The sequence below is a fragment of the Muntiacus reevesi genome, chromosome 9, assembly GCF_963930625.1.
Source record: "Muntiacus reevesi chromosome 9, mMunRee1.1, whole genome shotgun sequence".
In the NCBI taxonomy this organism is placed as follows: domain Eukaryota; kingdom Metazoa; phylum Chordata; class Mammalia; order Artiodactyla; family Cervidae; genus Muntiacus; species Muntiacus reevesi.
In genome coordinates this window covers 24877012-24895982 of record NC_089257.1, presented here as the reverse complement: position 1 = coordinate 24895982, position 18971 = coordinate 24877012, and the positions used below count along the sequence as shown (strand labels likewise).

The following is an 18971-nucleotide window of genomic DNA, read 5'->3' as shown; positions in this document are numbered from 1 at the left end:
GACGGAGCATGACCGCGGGCTGGGGAGGGCCCCTGTGGCCGGAGCACCCTGGCTCGGTTCCATGTCCTCTAGTCTCATCGGTCACGTTCCAGCTCGTCTGTCCACTTGCTGTGCGTGCAGCGAGCACTGTCAAGGTCCCTCTCCTCCCGCCGTCTCCCAGGACACTTGGAGCTGCCCCACAAGCGATGGTCCCTTTAACACGGGGAACTTGGCATCATTTCCCTGAGGGCCTCCCGGGACACCTTCTTCTACCCTCCAGGAGCCAGGAGACCAGAGGCTGGGAGTGTGACAATGGCAAGGGCGGGTCTTTCCCCAGCCCAGGACTAACTCTGGGTGGCAGGGGTGGCAGCTTCTGAATCTAAAGGAAACGTGCAGGTTGTACTGCCCTCGGACCATCCCCGCTGCAGGGAAGCTGAGCCCCAGTAGCTAGAACTGCTGTTTGCTCTGCCTGGCCCCCCACTGTCCACAGCATCAAGAGATCCGGGGCTGGTTTTTCCCTGCCTACCTCTCCCACAGAGAGAAGAGCCATTTCTCTTTCCCAGTGCATTTCCAAAATGGCCCTGAACCAACCCCTCCGTCCTCAAAACATACAAGGGGCTCAACCTTTCCTCCCATGGGTCGTGTGGTCCTATCCTTAGGTTGTCCAGGAAGAGGCTGAACCAGAGGCTTTGACCACCCTGGAGACCCGGCTCTCCCTGGCAGGCGCAGGCAGGTCTGAGACTGCGAGAATGGTCCCTTCTGAGGGGACCCGCCCAATCAAGGCAGTGCACCCGCTGCTGGCCGGTGGCCCAGGGTCCTTCCCGCCCTGCTCCCTGCCACCAGCAGGATCCCATGCTGGGTTTAATTCTCTTCCCTGATGGCTCAGATGGTAAAGAATCTGCCTGCAATGCAGGAGACCCAGGTTCGATCTCTGGGTTGGGAAGACCCCCTGGAGAAGGGAATGGCTGCCTGCTCCAGCATTCTTGACGGGACAATCCCATGGACAGAGGAGCCTGGCGGGCTACAGTTCATAGGGTCGCAAAGAGTCAGACACGACTGAGCGACTAACACTTTGACTTTTCATCACCGTCTGGAAATTCTTAATTTTTGAACAAGGGACCCCACGTTTTCATCTTGTGCTGAGTCTTGCAAATACATAGCCAGCGCAGCAGCCAAGCCAAGGGCAGCTCCTTCCCAGAGGGCTATGTGCAAGTCAGGTTCTCTGCCCAGGGAGAAAACCATGCAGCTCAGAATTTTCTTCCCACTTCTTGCCTCTTCTCCTCACTCTGCATCCCTCTCTTGTTTAGCGCTTAGGAATCGTAGAGCAGAAGAGTCTTGTGGGGAGAAGGCAGATGAGAAATATCAAAGTGTGAAAAAAGAGATAAAAGTGTCCTCAGCTCTGAAACCCAACCAAGGTGGTTTTGGGGCTGAAACCGCTCTACTTTTGAGGCTGCGGGTGGGTCTTTGGGAGCATGAATAAGGCTCCCCTCTCCCTTCTGCCCCCTGCCTTTCTAAGTGAAGCCTTTCTTTTCTCAACATGTAGTTCTGTAGGTAGTTGTGATAGTTACTTATTTTTTTTTAACAAAGATAAGTTTTTGTAATACTATATTGCTACTGCTGCTGTTGCTGCTAAGTCGCTTTGGTCGTGTCCAACTCTGTGCGACCCCATAGACAGCAGCCCACCAGGCTCCCCCATCCCTGGGATTCTCCAGGCAAGAACACTGGAGTGGGTTGCCATTTCCTTCTCCAATGCATGAAAGTGAAAAGCGAAAGTGAAGCCGCTCAGTCGTGTCCGACTCTTAGTGACCCCATGGACTGCAGCCTACCAGGCTCCTCCATCCATGGGATTTTCCAGGCAAGAGTACTGGAATGGGTTGCCACTGTATTGCTAGTAGTAAAGAAACCAGCTGCCCAGGCAGGAGACGCAGGAGACCCAGGTTTGATCCCTGGATTGGGAAGATCCCTTGGAGAAGGAAATTGCAACCCATTCCAGTATTCTTGGCCCAGAGGATTCTATGGCAGAGAAACCTTGCAGGCTATGATCCATGGTTTGCAGAGTTGGACACGAATGAGCGACTTAGCACAATACAGTTGGTAGTTCTGAGATTCCACCTGTTTTTATTTTTTCAATTTTTGTTTCATATTGCAGTACAGTTGATTTATAATGTTGTGTTACTTTCAGGGGTACTGCAAAGTGATTCAGTTACACATGTACATGACTCTCTTATGTTTCAGGTCAGTTTCTCGTGTAGGTAATTACAGAGTCCTGAGTAAAGTTCCCTGTGCCCGACAGTAGGTCCTTGTTGAGTATCAAGCGAGGCATCTTGCTGGCCTTTCCCAGTGCTTCTCCTGTTGCTGAGGGACATGAGAAACCCTCAGGTCTTCTCCCATTAGCAGCCCCCTCAAGTGCCAGACCACTCCACTCCCATTTCCTCTGCATCAATTCTGACCCCTTCCTGGCCCTGACCGCCAAGTCTTCTGCCTCATAGCCCCCTCCTCGGCCTTCCTTTTGGTTTTGGTAAGCCAGCCCTCCCTCCCACTGCCCCCAGCCGCCTCCATCTCACTGTGATAGAGCTGACAAGGTACCACATCAGCCACTTTGCTTGGAGCTTGCGCCTCACCCAGGGATCTCCATCCAGCCTGTAGCTCCCGCTTCTTGGCCCCAGCTCCTAAACTCCAGTGCAGGGGGGAGTTTTCTCTTTTCAAACGAGAGTGATTTAAAGTCTATTCTGCTTTGAGACTTTGACAGCTGGCCCTTTGGGCTGAGCACAGCGCCCACGAAAGCCTTGCTCTCTTGCAGGCCCTCCACACAAACACATGGCTTCCACACCTTTCCAGGAAGAAATTGAATTCCTTCAGAGTTAGCTGGTTTTCTAGGAAACCTCAGTGACTTTCCAGCTCCTTGTAGCTCCAAGGACTCCGGTCCTTTTGAACTGACCCTTCATCTTGGTACTAAATGTGTGTCTAGTCCACAGTGATCCTCCCTTTCTTCTACCGTTCTGGTCTTTTCCAGATTCTCTCCCCCTTTCTTTTCTAGCCTGTTAACAAGGAGCCGTAAAATGGGCTCAGAGCCAGGCAGCTTGTGTGCCAGTCCCAGATTTTGGCCACTTACCAGCTGTATTTTCCTGGGCAAGTTACATAAGCTTTCCGAGTCTTAACTTTCCTTGTGTGTAAAAGGGGGGATGGTGAGGGTTGTTGGCAGGTGCCATGAAACATATAAAGTGCTTCTATTAAGCTCCTATGTGCCTGGTGTGGAACAGTTACTGTGGCGGAGAGGGTGAGCTGGCTGTGGTTGGGACCAGTCAGACCTCAGCCCTGGAGCTGGGGTGGGGACAGTCCCACTGGCCCTACTTTGGGGCGGGATCCCACCGCAGAGGCCAGGGTGCGCTCCATGCACAGTTCTGATGCCACCCAGGACCAGTGCCTGGGACTCCAAGCCTGGGTTTCCTTCATTCAGCCACAAGGATACAGCCTGCCTTGAATGTAGTGGGAGGGTGGCCAGAATCCGCTGGCCATGGTGACTTGGACTGACCTCTGTCTCTCTTGGGTGTTTATTTCCAGAGTGTTCACGAGCCCACAGGCCCAAGTGAGGGTTATTTGCAGCTGGAGGAGCTGGTGAAGCAGGTGGTTTCTCCCTTCCTTGGCATCAGCGAGGACCGTGGCCTCTCAGGCCCCACGTACGCATTGGGTAAGGGGGCCGGCTCTCAAGCTGCCAGGAGCCTCGGTGACTGGTACCAGTTAAGTTTCCCTGAGCCCTGATGATCCGCCAAGCCCTTTGCTTCCCACATGGGCCCTGCAGACCTCTGCACGCTCACTGCTCATGTTTCCCTCTGGCCTGGTGGTTGCAGTAACCTCCCCGCTTGGCGATTCCAAACTGATACCGAACTTCTGTGGTGGTGCTTGTCTGATTCACACCTTTGATCTGTGGCTTTGATCTGTTGTGGTGCCTGCAGTGTTAATTTTCCTGTATCTGATACCAAAAACCGTGCCTGACTGCAGCCCACCCCCTCATGACTGGAAGAACCACCAGTGATGAATTTCCTTTTGAGAGTGGCTGAAAATGTGAAGCCAGCTTACCGGGTGTGTGGCTGGAGATCCAGCTGCTGGCTGCCCACTGCATTCCTGCAGGTACCACCAGAGCCTGCACGTGCAGGACAGGGGCTCCTGGTCTGGGGGACAAATCCCACTGAGGCCTCTTTCACTGGCTGCCAAGCTAAAATTCAGGCTCTGTACTAGTCACCCCGGAGAATCTAGAGATGAAATGGGTCTATTCCTTCTCTCAGTGAGACTACGGGCTAGATGGGGAAATAGCTGTAGACTATCATAAAAGGTATTCCTTAGTTACTCTCTGAAATGGAAGCACCCCCACCCAATGCAGGAACTTTTGGTTTGTGGTTCTAACTTCAGCAGCCAAGATGGTGCCTGGCAATACAGTATGTGTGCATACTCAGTGCTAAGTCACGTCTGACTCTTTGTGACCCCTAAACTATAGCCCATCAGGCTCCTCTGTCCCAGCAATAGAGTGGGTTTCCATTTCCTACTCCAGGGGATCTTCCCGACCCCAGGGATCGAACCTGCATCTCTTGCGTCTCCTGCGTTAGCAAGCAGATTCTTTACTACTATGCCACCTGGGAAGCCCTGGCATAGAGTAGACAGTCAAAAACTATTTGTTAGATGGATGGGTGGTACCCGAGGCTGGGGTGACCAGCACCGACACACAGGTGCAGAGGTGGAAAGGGATTTCCCAAATTTGAAACCTTTTATCCCCTGTTCTTGCTTGAATGGAGACAGAGCTGAGCTTCAAAGAAAAGAGGGGAGGAGCAGCCTCCAGCAAGCTTCCCGCCCCTTCCCGGGCCTCCTGACTGCAGAAGAAAGCAGGGCTTGCCGCAGTTTTTAGGGCCCCTTCATGTTTCTCTGGAGACACCGGTTTAACCACAGTCACCACAAGTCTGAGGGTGCTGGCCCCAGTCTTCTGCCCGCCTGGTCCTCCACCCTCCCTCCCTCCCTCCCTCCCTCCTTCCCTGATTCCACCCAGGAGCTGGCAAGAGCCGGCTGAAGGAAAACAGTACCCTCCCCTCCCCATGAGGAGGGCTGGGCGCCACCTTCCTGCTCTGGGCAGGCCAGCTGGCCCCTGAGTTTGGGGCGGGAGGATCCAGAGAGATGTCAACATGCCAGTGGGTTAGCCGGGCCATGGCAGGGACCCCATCATCTGCTGGGCCTGGAGCCGGGAACACGAGTAGGTTTGGAAGTTTGTTCAGTGAGGACTCATCTAAGAGGGGATGCCTTCAACTTTTCAGCTATAATGAGACTAATACATACTTTCATCAAATTGTAATCAAAGGCCTGCGGTTTTATTCTTGTGCCAAGGACAGTCCTTGTCTCTGGGCGTTGTCACAGTAGAGCCCAAGAGGGGAGGAAATGACGTTCTTTTGATTACTTTTTTTATTATGTTATTAATTCAACAAATGTGTACTAAGAAGAGCCTGTCCCTGGCACCTTGTGAGGTGCTGCAGGTGATATCTGTGACAAAACCGACCCACCCCTGCCCTCTGGCACAGGGACCAATGCGGAAGTCACAAACACGAGATGATGACTCATCAGTGTACAAGTGCTCCCAGAGGGGACGTCCAGGGCCCACAGCAGGAGGACTTCACATGGACTGGGTGATCAGGGAAGACACCCTGGAGGAGGTGATCCCTGCAAAGGGACCTGAGGATGAATACAAGTTAGCTGAGTCAGTGGGGAGGGAAGATTAACCAGGCAAAGGGAAAGATCTCTGGGAGGCTTTTGGGGTTATGGGGAGGCAGGTGGGGAGCAGGAGGGTGCAACGTTTGAGGAACTGAGAGAGCTTTAGAGTTGCAGGGTGGCTGATGGCAGGGGAAGCCCCGGGACACAGACCACGTCCTGGGCGCTGTGCAGGGTGGGCTGGATACCACGTTCCCACTCACGGGTGAGGCAAACGAAGGTCAAGGTCGCTTGGCTGTTGGAGACAGGCTTTCAAAGCCCCCAGTTCTTTGCCCTTGGTCAACTGTTCTCCCACACTCCACTCGCTCCCCACCTACCCTGTCAGCTCCAAGAGGTGACGGATGGCGCTGAGGAACCGCGGAGAAGCTGGTCCTTCCTTCTCAGTTGTCGACTGAAAAAAATGTACACCCTGAAAACCGAGAATTATGTTTTAGTCAATGGACAACCTAAGTACTTAAGCACAGAAGACAGCCACTCAGATTGCTCTGGAGGACTGTTCCAAAGAGGGGAGGGAGAAGCTAGGATATATAGAAGTTTTTGCAACAGAGACCAGATAGTTGGAATATTGTTATTCCAACGAGAGAACCCTATTAATTAAAGAAAAATAGATATCTCAAGTTCGTGAATTTAGTGCTTTTCTACATATGGGAAGATGCGAGTCTGGGCTCATTGAAATCACTCCTTTTTTAAAAACACTTTTATATTGGAGTATATTTTATATTTTATTTTGGAGTATAGCCAATTACCAATGTTGTGATAGTTCCAGGTGAACGGCAGAGGGACTCAGCCAAACACACACGTGTATCCACTCTCCCCCAGACTCCCCTCCCATCCAGGCGGCCACATGACCTTGAGCAGAGGTCCTATGCTATACAGTAGGTCCTTGTTGGTTATCCATTTGGAATATAGCAGCGTGCACATGTCGATCTCAGAGTCCTTTGATGCGCACCCTACCGTCTAGGCCTGGCATCCTGCTCTTCTCCATCCTGACTCCCCTGAGGGTACACGGTCCAGGGTGGCTGCTGGCTCGGTGGCCAGCATCCTTTGTTTAGTGGCATGGCAGGCGGCATTCTCTGTCCACGCGGTCCTTAGTGCCAGAGGTATCCGGGGCCAGGACGTCATCCCCAACCCTGGACACCAGAAGCTAAAATGGCCACCACGGCGCCCTTCCTTATGGAGGACGCCCCTTTCTAGATAGAGAGGACTCTCTGGGGCTCAGTCTTCCCTCAGTTGAACAGAGGCTTCTCTCCTGTCTGTGGAAGAGGTGGCTGCCTGTCGTGGCAGCCGGCTGAGGTAGAGAGCGCCTGGGCTGAGGCAGTGGACGTGAGAAGTCTCGGGAGGCCTTTCCCACGTCCCCTCTGGGCCTGACGGTGGGAGGGGTAAGCGGCAGCTGGGCCCGGCATCTCAAAGCGCCTGTCACCTTCCAGGCCCCGAGCAAGCACTGGGCGTGTAGTCATCCCACCAGATTCTGGGGATGCACGCCGTCGTGACCTCAGACTCTGCATTGGTAAGAAACGTCCCCAGGTCTCCATGCAGGGTAGGTGACCGGAGCCGGAGAAGTGGCCGCCTAGGGGCTCCCCACCTGTGCTCATGGGCTCGGGCAGGTTGAGCTGGGGACTCCCGGGTGGACTCCCTTCCTGCCGGTCAGGCCGGTGGGTCTGAGAGTTAAGCCTCACCCCATGGATATGCAGGGCTTGCTTCAGAGAGAAAAAAATGAGTCCCAAGACGTGATGGAGTGAGCGTGTGTGTCTTCCCTCCAAAGGTGTCACTTTTCTTGGGCAGAAGGAGTCGTGGGTGAGGAGGAAAATAATGAGATCTTTAAAAAAAAGAAAAACAACAAACAGGCCGATTTGTCAGAGGCCAGACCCACATCTCTACCTTGCCAGTTCCCAGGTTTCCAGGCCGCTGCTCTGGCTCAGTTAGCGCTCGTTTCTCCCGCACAAAGGCCCGGGCCCTCATCTCTCTCCATTGTGTCTCCGGGGGGGGGTCCTTTGCCCCCAGATACGGTGACGTGTCCTCGTGACCAGCCGGCATTCATGGACTTTCAGGTGCCAGGTCCTAAAGAGAGCCCCCCACCGTGGATCTGGTGGGCAGGGGTGGCAACGCCCGCCTGAGGGGGCCACTCCGGCGGGGCCCGGCCGACAGCCTGGGGGAACAAAGGCCTGGGAACGGAGGCCCCAACAAAGAACCGCCTCCTCTGGGCTTTGCTTCTCTCTGGGGGTTTGAAAGGCGCTGCCAGGGCTGGCTTCAGAGCAGGGGGACGAATGCCAGGGCTCTGCGGGGCGCCTGGGGAGTGAGGCAGGAGCAAACAGGAGGAAGCCAGGAGGTGGCAGGGCCCAGCCCTCTTGCTGCTTCTCCGCAGGCCCCCTCGCCAGGGAGGGGCCAGCTTTTAGGCACCAGGGGCAGACCCACAGCTCAGCCAGTCCCCTGTGGAGGCTTCCTGCTCTGGGTGGCAGGGCCCAGCTTTCCCTGATGCAAATAAGAAAAAGAAGGCAAAGAGGGCAAGCAGCCAGTGTGGCGAGCTGACTATCTCCAAGCCTACTATGCAGCTTAAAGGCCTCCCAAGGGGCCCTGTGGTCTCTTCTCTGGGAGGCGGCTCCGAATGTTCTGGGGAGCTTGGTTGGCACACACTGTCTGCCCAGGGGACTCACACTGCCCAGCCGCCCCTGTGGTCTCTGCTGTGTCCACACCCAGGCTTGGGAGCCAGAACATTGTGCCCAGAAGGCAGCAGGAGGAGCTGGCGGCCTCTGGGTCAGCGGCAGGGAATGTCCTAAGAAGAGAGGCGGGGCTGGCCGCAGAGGGAGCAGGGCTGTGGAAACCACCAGGGTGGGCTTCAGCTGGGTGCCCTAGAGTGAATTACTTGACGTCTCTGAGCTGCGGAGGGCTGAACACAGAGGAGGAAGAGGCTGCCCTGTCGCTGGGCAGGGCCCCAGCAGAGTTGCCACCAGCTGTATTACGGGCCCAGATAGGATGGTCTGGGGCCTGTGGAATCACCCCAGGTGAGGAGTTGTGTGTGCCTCCCCTTCCCTTCTACAGACCCCAGACCACATCCCAGACCATACCATGCTGTGTTAGTCACGGCCTGATTATTGTCGGTCTCCCCCTTAGACTCATTGCATGTGGCTCCCCTGTAGGCCAGGCATGGCGCACATCCCCTCCAAGGGAGGGAATGAATGAACGGACAGCCAAGCAGTCTGTCTGACCCTCAAAGGTCCAGGCCCATCTGAGAAGACCCCTCTTCATAACTCCTCCTCCTCTGAATCCCCAGCCTGCTCTCATTTGTACCCCTGCCCTGACATTTGCTGCGTTGACCTGGGTTTGACACAGATGTGTGTGCCGGCTTCTGGGAGGTCAGGAGCAAGGACTCGGCTATCAGCCCTGGGCTTGAATCCCAGTTTCATCACTAACCATGACTGTAAAATGACTTAGCATCTCAACCTCAGGTACCCTTTCTGCAAAGCAGTCAGAAGGAGATCATGTCAGTGAGGCCTCTCCTGTTTGGATACAGTGCATAGTAGATGCTCAACTAATGATTGCTCCTGAAACTTCCACATCTCTCCTCCACCACTGTGCTCCAGCCCATGTGTGGGGCCTCATATCAGATTTAAGCTCCTCTTTGCTCTCCGCAGCAAACACAACATTTTGCACAAAGCTCAAGACGTTTGTTGAAAGGAACTGGGCATCATGGGGACTCCCTCCTCCAGGCTGGCCACCCTCCCTCTCGTTCCATCTTTCTGCAAAAGCCCAAGTTGAACCATCCAGAACCTTTAGGCTGCTGGACTCAGTGTGAGAGAGATGGATGACGTCCAGGCACCCATCTGAGACAGCTTGCTAGTTCATTCTGCCTGCCTGGGGACTATGGAAATCATCCAAGGAATTCTTTCCTCCAGAGATGCTGGGTGTCCATTCACGTCTCTCCCCCAGACCTCATCCCGCGTCCTGAGCCCAGGCTTTGTTCTAGATTTTTCCTCTTCCTCGATTTGCACATAGTAAACACTCACTGTCCAGTCCAGTTTCCTGCTAGGCTGGTTGTAGGGCCACCACCACCTGGTTTTCCAACTGCCAACCTCGAGTGTTTGCTTTTAACAGCAGCAGGAGAGAAGATGAATTGTTTTCAAGGGCACTTTTTTTAAAGGATGGTTCTTTAATGGGGTCCCTGCTTCTTTGAACTCTTCCGGTGCTTCTGTTTTATAGTTATCGATTTTTGTGATCATAAAAGTAATACATGGTTATTGTAAAAATGTGGGGACATTTTAGAAATGTGAGACTTGGCGCGTGGAGGCACCCATGCTTCAGAGAGGACCGCTGCCGACGTCTGGCATAGATTCTTCTGTCCTGTTGGCTCCTTGGCGTTTTGTCCCCTATATCATTTTTCTGCCAAAGAAGGGCGTGAGGACCCAGCGTATTGTCTGGCTCTGCTGGAGGCAGTGTTTGCCGCTGCCTGAGTTCAGAGAGTGGGCTGGCCCAAGGGCGGTGACGGAGGCCTGAGACACAGCAGCGTGCAGTAGGGAATGTCTGGGCACTGCCAATTAGGGCTTCACAGGATTGGGCTAAGCCTCAGCCTTCCTTATCCGACCAATGGGGATGATGAGAGATGTCCTAGTGCTTCAGAGGGAGATTGGGACTCAACAGTAAGATAATAGATGGGAAGACACTCAGTAAGCTCTAAATTCTATGTATTGTTACCTGGTTCTGAGAAATAATTGCTGTTACCACCAAACAGCTCCTGGGGGCTCCAAGCCAGGAGTCATGGTGACTTAGTCCTAAGGGTTAGTATTTTATTCTCTTGTCGTTGTATATACATATTTGTGTATGTGTATATAGTCACACGTGTGTATACACATATGTGCATATGAAAAGTTGTGTCCGACTCTTTGCAACCTCATGGACTATACAGTCCATGGAATTCTTTAGGCTAGAATACTGGAGTGGGTAGCCTTTCCCTTCTCCACGGGATCTTCTCAACCCGGGGATCGAACCCAGGTCTCCCGCATTGCAGGCGGATTCTTTACCAGCTGAGCCACAAGGGAAGCCCTTACATGCACATGCATATGTGCATGTATGGACATATAAGACCATCCAGTGATGGGACCTGCTGAGAACTTTGCAGATAAACATGGCACCCTCACTACAATACCCAGCAAGGCGCATGAGCTTTGCAGGTGATGACTGCATGTTTCAGGGCCTCCAGATCCATGGGAAGAGCCAACAGTAAACTAGAGCAGCATGGGTTGAGTGACCCAAGGCCAGTCTGTAACTGGCGAGTGCCGTCTTCTCTCCCTTTAGAGACCAGGTCCCCCCCTCCACCCTTAGTTATCCTCTCAGGGGTGGAGGGAGCACCAGCGAGGCCAGGCCTCCCTCATTTATCCTCCTGGAATCCCCTGCTGAGAGAGGCATGTGTTAGGAGTCTTCCAGGTCTGAGGGATGGGGGGAGCTGGTGAAAGCAGTGACAGGTGCCAATGGGTTGGGTGGCTGGAAGGCTGGGGGGGGTGTGCACTGGCTGGAAGAGGGCAGAAGGAAAAAAGAGGCTTTGACCAGACCCCACCACTCCTCAGCCCTCTGTCCTCTCCTCCTCTGCCTCGCTGGGGTCTTTCATCCAATTCATGATGCTAACATGGTGCCTCAGTGGGATAGGAGGCTGGTGCCTATGGAGGAGGCTTTCCTGGGGCCTTGGGGATGTAAGTCTAGAGTGAGATGGCCCTTGTTTGCATCCCAGCTGTTCTACATTCTAGCATCCCAGCTCTTCTATGTTCTAGCATCCCAGTGCTTCTATGTTCTAGCGTCCCAGCTCTTTTACGTTCTAGCATCCCAGCTCTTCTACATTCTAGCATCCCAGCTCTTATACGTTCTAGCATCCCAGTGCTTCTACATTCTAGCATCCCAGTGCTTATACGTTCTAGCATCCTAGCTCTTCTACATTCTAGCATCCCAGCTCTTCTACATTCTACCTGTGTCAGCATAGGCCATTTCCTATCTCTTTGATGCTCATATTATCTCCCACTTTAACTATGAAAAATGATCCATAACTTAAGTTCAATTTTTAAGAGAATTCAAAAGGTGAACACATGTCAAGGTTGAGCATAGTTTCCAAAATGTGAGAATTTGAGAAGCAGCAGTTTTTTTTTAATAATTCATGTCCAGTGCTCTCTGCCTGCCTCCATGGGCCATCGACGGAGCCTCACCCCTTCTTTGGTGATGCGAAAGGCTGGTTGAATCCAGAGTATCGACTTGAACAGAATGCAGGCCTCAGATCATCAACCTGCTGGGAGTGTTGGTGGTTCTGGTCCATGACGATCCAGAGGATGTCCCACTGCCTTTGCTTTGATAGCCAAAGTCCCCCCAGTTAGCTGTTCCTCAGGACTTAAGGTTATGAGGTCTTTTCCACTTCCTCTGTTGACACTGCATAGGGCTCATTGTGCTGAATGGAGCCCAGAGCATCTCTCGGCAGCTGGTCCAGCCAGTGCTCAGGTCTTCAGACAAAACTGGTTAGAAGGGAGTTGAGGGCATATCCAAGGAAGCTGAGGCAGCAGCTGCAAATGTGAGGAGACTCCCTTGGAGCTCCTTGATCCATCATGGAACGTCCATTGGGACTCCTACTATGGGAGGGCATGTTGGCCATAGGCAGGATCAGGCAGGAACAAAGTAAAGTTAGAAGAGAAGCATAGATGTAGCCAAGCTCTTCCCTTGCGCTTCAGGGCTTCATCTAAAGCCGTTCCTGCCACCTCCCTCTTCCCCCAAATTCTTTAGGAGTTTTTGACACCCACCACCCCCACCAGATCCCAGCCTTTGCTGGTCTTTCTCTTGCAGCCAGGCGCCACTCCAGGGTCCGGCCCAAGGTCACGCTCCTGAACTACGCCTCCCCAATAACCCCCATGAGCCGGCCCCTGAACGAGATGGCCCTGACCCCGCTGACGGAGCAAGAGGGGGAGGCCTACCTAGAGAAGTGTGGCAGCGTCCGGCGACACACGGTGGCCAATGCCCACTCGGACATCCAGCTGCTGGCCATGGCCACCATGATGCACTCGGGCTTAGGGGAGGAGTCTGGCGGCGAGGACAAGTGCCTGCTGCTGCCGCCCAGCTTCCCGCCGCCCCACCGGCAGTGCTCCAGCGAGCCCAACATCACCGACGGCCCCGACGAGCCAGAGCAGGGGGCCACAGGCAGCCAGGAGGACTCGGAGCTGAACTGTGCTTCCCTCAGCTGAACCCCCGTCTCCCAGCACTCCCAGCTCCTGCCTGGCAACCAGGATGAGGGCAGCTGCATCCCCGAGGATCGCCGAGGGGAGCGCTTCCCCTGGGCAATGCCACCTTCTGCCTTTTCGGATGGATACAGGTTAATCTGAGTGCCCTAGGGGAAATTCCCGTCGTAAGTTTTTCCATTTTCAGGATGGTGATCCCCTCTTCGCGGCCACACACATCTAACTGCCCAGTGTCTGCCCTCTGTCTGCTTCAGCCTTCCCTGCTTGACTCAACCCAGATCTTCCTCTCTGGGCCTTTACTCTCAGATAGTGGACTGTCCGGTCCTCCTGACTGTATATCGCAGCCCACCCCCCCCCCCCCCCCGGCGTCCCTATAGCTGGAGGTCGTCTGAACCACACACAAAGCCAGCAAGGATGTGTTGGCATGTGGAGTTCCCCTTGAGTCCTCGTGATACAAAAGGTTGATGGGTGAAAAGGGGCAGTAGAGAGGTACCTCTTGTCTCTGTCTCGTGTGGAGTAAAAGTAGACTGCAGCCCCTCCCAAGCCTGATCAGGAATGCATCTTTCCTTTCAGTTTCAGAATTACTGGCAAACGAGGGTTCTTCCTCACCTATATCCAGACCCTTTATACCATCTTTGGCTTTAGGCCCAGGAGGGCCACATGGTTGAAGGAGCCCCATCTTTAATTAAGTCTTAGCATTCCCTTCCCAAGGCTTTCTCCCCAGCTCAAGGAATTAACCTTCCCAGTGGAATAGCTGGTGCCTTTCTCCCTCTTTCATTTCAGAAACTGACCCCTTTGCTATCGTCAGGGATGGACCAGCTTATACCAACCGACTAATCTGTTCCTGGATTTGACTTGAATTTTTTTTTAATGTACATAGTTTCAAAAATAAAATTGCTTGCAAATATTTGCACATAGATCTTGCACCGCTCATTTCCCACGGGGGTGGGTCTTCACACAGAAAAATAGCAAACCCCCTAAGAAAGGAGATTAGGAGTGGTTCAGGGTGAAAGCGATCCGTGGTAGGTGGGGCCCTGAGGCTACAGAGTTCTGGAAGCAGCTGAATTTGAGTGCAGTTAAGGCCTGTGTTTGTGAGTGTCATGGTTTATAGGAAAAGTTGTATTGCGGTGAGGAGACTCAGCATGCCTCAGGACCAGAGGGGTTGAGCAAATGAGATGTCTCAGTGCTTTATATTGGGGGGAGCCAGGGGTGATGTGGGCAAGACCTTTTGGAGGAGATGTTCATTCCCTGTGATTAAAGCAGTGCCTACAAGTGCCTGGAATGTCTAACCTTCAGGGTCTGGAAATGTTCTTTGGGGCAGCAGGCTTTGGTACTATTTATGTATAAAAAGTGAAAGCGTTAGTCACTCAGTCATGCCCAACTCTTGGCAACCCCATGGACTGTAGTCCACCAGGCTCCTCTGACAATGGAATTCTCCAGGCAAAAGTATTGGAGTGGGTAGCCATTCCCTTCTCCAGGGGATCTACCCAACCCAGGGGTTGAACCTAGGTCTCTGGCGTTGCAAGCAGATTCTTTACCATCTGAGTCATATAATATCTTCTCAACACTGCTTCTTCCATCCAGGTCTGGGCTTTTTATCTTCTTTCACCTCACTGTTCTTTTTGTATTTGTCTGCTGGCCCCCTGATAGCAACTCCAGAAAAAAAAGAGAAGGCCCTGAACACTTCTGGCACCTTCTAGGTATCCTGTTAGTCTTTGGAAACTTTGTTTATGAAATGTCAGAGCTGTGAGCCAGCTTGGCTTCCAATACAGCAGGAGAGAGGATGAGGACAGTCTAAGCTGCCAGCAGAGGAAGAGACTTTCTAAACTCATCTCATCCTTGATGGTATTTCCCTTCTGGGTGAAGATTTGAAATATGACCAGAGTCGTGCTTTTGATGGCTTCTGATTTGGAAATTTTGTTTAAAAAGTTGTTTCGTTTATATCCTTTTAAGAGAGTGATGGAAGAAAACATACACACAGGAGACCGTCTGAGAATTTCAAACAAAAAATAATCTGTGTTGGGTAAAGTCCACACATTCACTAACATGCATTAGCAAATGGAATATCAGTAGGTAACATATGATGATTTCTTTAACCGATGACTTCTGTCCTTATTGGCATACTTAGCACTCGGGACTAGTCTTTACTGATCCCAGCGAAGTAATTAATTATGGTTGGATTTGCTTTTTTAGTTTACAACATGAATGATATATATGTTTTAAAATGCTTTTTCCATATACTAAATGCCCCTGATGAGGACAGCAGTCATCAATTAAATGTGTAAGCCCTTAGTGTACTTAATTGCTAATGAATGTTAGCTAGTTCACAACTGTACCTTTGATGTCCACACCTGATATTTATACAGTAAATACTTCACACCGTACATAGAAAAACTGATGTTTATGAGCATTCAGGCCATCAGAGCTATTGCAAGAGCAACAACTGTAGTGTTTTTAACCACTGTTCCCCCCTTGATGAGAGAAAGATTCGTTTTCATTATTTAGGCTAGGATCTTTCTGCGCCTGAGGTTTAATGACAGGAAACAATCACGACTCTTAAACTCGTAGTGAGCTCAGAAACCAAAAACCTTTCATGCTGTCTGTTTCCAAAACGGATTCAATAAACATCATTTTGTACGTTACTCTGTTCCCGGGCTGTGTGTCTTGATTGAATTTGCACGTGCGTCCATTTGCAAATTCTGAGTCTGAGCATGTCCGTTAGACCTCTGCATCCTGTCTGCACACTCCCGGTGTGAGGAACCCGCCTTCTCGGCTGCTAGGTCCCTTTTCCTGTTGCCTCCATCCCTGGGTTAGGCAGCAGCCTGACCTCAGCCGGTCTCCCTTGGGCTTTGCTTGCCATCCTCGTCTGGCAAGTCATTTCCTGGAGGAACAGTCCGTCTGCCGAGGAGCTTGGAAAACACCGAACAGAGTCTGCAAAGGCAGGGTCTCTTCTGAAGCCAGCTTGGTCTCTTTCCTGAGTGTTTGACATGGAGGGAGCCTTTGTAAGAACCTTCAAAGAGGTGTATCCTGAACTGATTGAAAATCCTAGAGGAGGTCAAGGACAGTAGTCACACTTTTCAATGAGCCTTCAGAGACTGGAACAGCGAACTAAGAATGCTGAGTGGTCTGTCTCGGTAGATTTCACATCACTGGTACACTACCTGTATTCACTCATTCAGCCACTCATCTTCCCACCAAATATTTGTGGAACTGCCACTGCATTGTAGGCACTTGTGGGTGCTGGGCATGAGGTGATGGGACAGAAAACCCATGCGCCTGCATCTCTTGGGGCTTACCATCCAATGGGGGAAGGCGGGCAGTCAGGTGAACACAGGCATTTCAAGTAATGAACAACACTGAATGAAATAGAATGGCAAAATACAGTGACTAATGGCTGATGTGTGGGTGACCGTAGACCAGATGGCTAGGAAGGTCGCTCTAAATTTGGGATCAGCCTTAAAATCTGCTTTTGTTCCCGCTCAACGCCATAACAAATTACCATGAATGAGCGCTCGCTGGGCTTACCTGGTGGTCCAGTGATTAAGAATCCACCTGGCAATGCAGGGGACCTGGTTCGATCCCTGGTCCACGAAGATCCCTCGTGCTGTGGGCCAACGGTCTGTGTTCCACAGCTACTGATCCCGCGTGCCTAGAACCTGTGCTCCGAAACCAGAGAAGCCACCGCAATGAGAGACCCACGCACTGCAACAAAGGGTAGCCCCTGCTCACCACAACTAGAGAAAGCCCATGTGCAGCAACAAAGACCTACTGCGGCCAAAAAAAAAATGCAGCGTGCATTTATAATCTCACTCTGTAGGCTGGAAATCTGACCTGGGTCTCACTAGGCTAAAGATCTAGGTGTTGGCAGGGCTGCGTTCCTCTCTGGAGGCTCCAAGGGAAGAACCCATTTTCTCACCTTTACCAGCTTCCAGAGGCCGCCCATATTCCTTGGCTTGCAGCCTCTTCATCTTCAACACTAAACTCGCAGCCATGGGTTGAGTCCCTCTCACGTTGCAACATGCCAGCCTCCATTCTGCTTTTGTCCACTCTTAAGACCCTTGTGATTCCACTGGGCCGACTGGGATAAGCTTTATGTCAAGATTTCCATGGGCCTCTGATTACCACTGCCTCTGCTGCCCCCTCTACTGATGTCTCAGGGAGGAAAGGCTAGCCTCGTGGTGTGCTCGGGACACTGAGAAGGCTGAGCTGCAGCCAGCAGGTGGGTACCAGTCTCAGTGTCCAGGGAGACTGGTCTGCCTGGCCCGGGGTTCTTTAAACCTGATGTCCACCCAAAGCTGCCTCTCTTCCTCTTCTCAAGCTCTTTCTAGAAAACCTCATAGGGTAGGGAGCGGGGGGTTGGGGGAACCTGGACAATGGGTTTCTTATGTAGAAAAGATTTCAATTATTTATTTATTTATTATTTATTTTTGGCTGTGCTGGGTCTTCATTGCTGTTCAAGGACTTTCTCTAGTTGCAGAAAGTGGGGGCTCCTCTCTCGTTGCGGTGTGCAGACTTCTCATTATGGTGGCTTCTCGTTGCAGAGCACAGGCTCTAGGGCGTGGGGTTTCAGGAGTTGTGTGCACAGGCCTAGTTGCCCTGTGGCACGTGGGATCTTCCTGGACGAGGGATTGAACCCATGTCACCTGCATCAGTGGGTGGATTCTGAACCACTGGGCCACCAGAGAAACTCCTCAATGTTTTTTTGCTTTTTAATCTTTAAATATTAATAGGTTTAAATGTGGCTTTAAAAATAATATTTAATAAGTATAATCATTAGTAATCATTTAATAAATAGTACAATTAATAATTTTGTCTTTAGAAGCAATATTCAATTTAAGAGACGAGTTAAACTTTTTTGGGGCTTTTAAGTTCAACTTACACATTTTATTCTTTATATAAGTCTAACAGATTGTAGCAATAACTTTGGAGGAACCTTTGAATAATGCTTGGTCCTATTTACAACCTTAGCTCAGCACTTCAAATGCTTTAAATGCATTTATAAATTTAATATATTTATTTCTTTTTAAAGTACTTCAGTTTTTCTGACAGCATGCAAAATCTTCCCCAATCCTAAATTCTTATAGAAACTAATAAATTAAACTTATAAATAAATGTTATTATACTTTAAATGTTATTATATTCTACTTAAACTTAGATGTCACTATTTAAAAATTGTAAGTCTAAATTAATTACTCAATTGTGCATTTTAAAATGGAGTTATAAAAGTGACATTCTAATGGGACTTACTCTCTTAAATATCACATCTGAAATATCAAATATGCACTTTGCCTTCCTAACTTAAAAATATTAAAGCTATAGTTTTGTTTATTTTAAATCTTTCTCCACTTAAGCCTAAATCTTCCTGGTGTGTTGGTTGTTAAGCTGTGTTAGCTTTCAGTCTTTTATGTGTTTTGGGATGCGGGCGCTGGGCCTCTGCGCATCACACGTCGGCTTTGTGAGATGGGCCCCGCTGTTGGTTCTGCCAGTGGGGGGCGCTAGAGGGAGCCTGGGAAGCTGGTGGAGTCACCGCTTCCTGCCTTGTCGCCATTGCACTGGCAGTTGGGTCTAGTAGCTGCAGGTACCTCCAGTTTGCAGGTTTTCCTCCCTCTTGGAACCCACCTCAGCATCCTCTCCGAGAGGCAGCAGCACCCTGGCTGGGCCCCCTCAGACCCTGGCAGTCCAGCCTCAGCGCCCCTCCTCCAACCCTTAACACCTCAGTCATTCCCAGTCGCTCCCTTCTGTGGCTTATCGTTGCTTCCTGTATCGTTGCTTCTGTGATTCCTCGGTGTCTACTCTTCGCCATTTTATTCTTATTTGTCCAATACCTGATTAATAATCTACTAAATGCTCTCTGTTAAAATGACAGATGTGACTTTTGTCCCCTGACTAGACCCAGACCGATGAGCCAGGGTTGAAAACTCCACGCCTGCTAAAGAAGACAGTAACCATCCCAGGTAACCAAGCTTAGGCATTACCAGAAACTTCCTTTCGATGTGAGACCCAGACCAGCAGACTTTCAGAATGATTCTTCTCACTCCAACATAAGGAAAC

General features: G+C 51.3%; 1 protein-coding gene and 1 long non-coding RNA gene across 2 annotated transcripts in view; one reads left to right on the top strand and one right to left on the bottom strand.

Moving 5' to 3' along the window:
* PRR5L (proline rich 5 like) overlaps window positions 1-15552 on the top strand; it is a 77745-nt gene extending 62193 nt beyond the window's left edge. The window contains exons 8-9 of the mRNA XM_065944360.1: window positions 3541-3667; window positions 12532-15552. Coding sequence (XP_065800432.1) covers window positions 3541-3667; window positions 12532-12926 — 522 coding nt within the window. The 3' untranslated portion in view covers window positions 12927-15552. The remainder of the gene's footprint in view (window positions 1-3540; window positions 3668-12531) is intronic.
* Window positions 1-18971, bottom strand: part of LOC136174394 (uncharacterized) — a 1095937-nt gene that overhangs the window by 911369 nt on the left and 165597 nt on the right. The gene's annotated exons all lie outside the window — the stretch shown is intronic.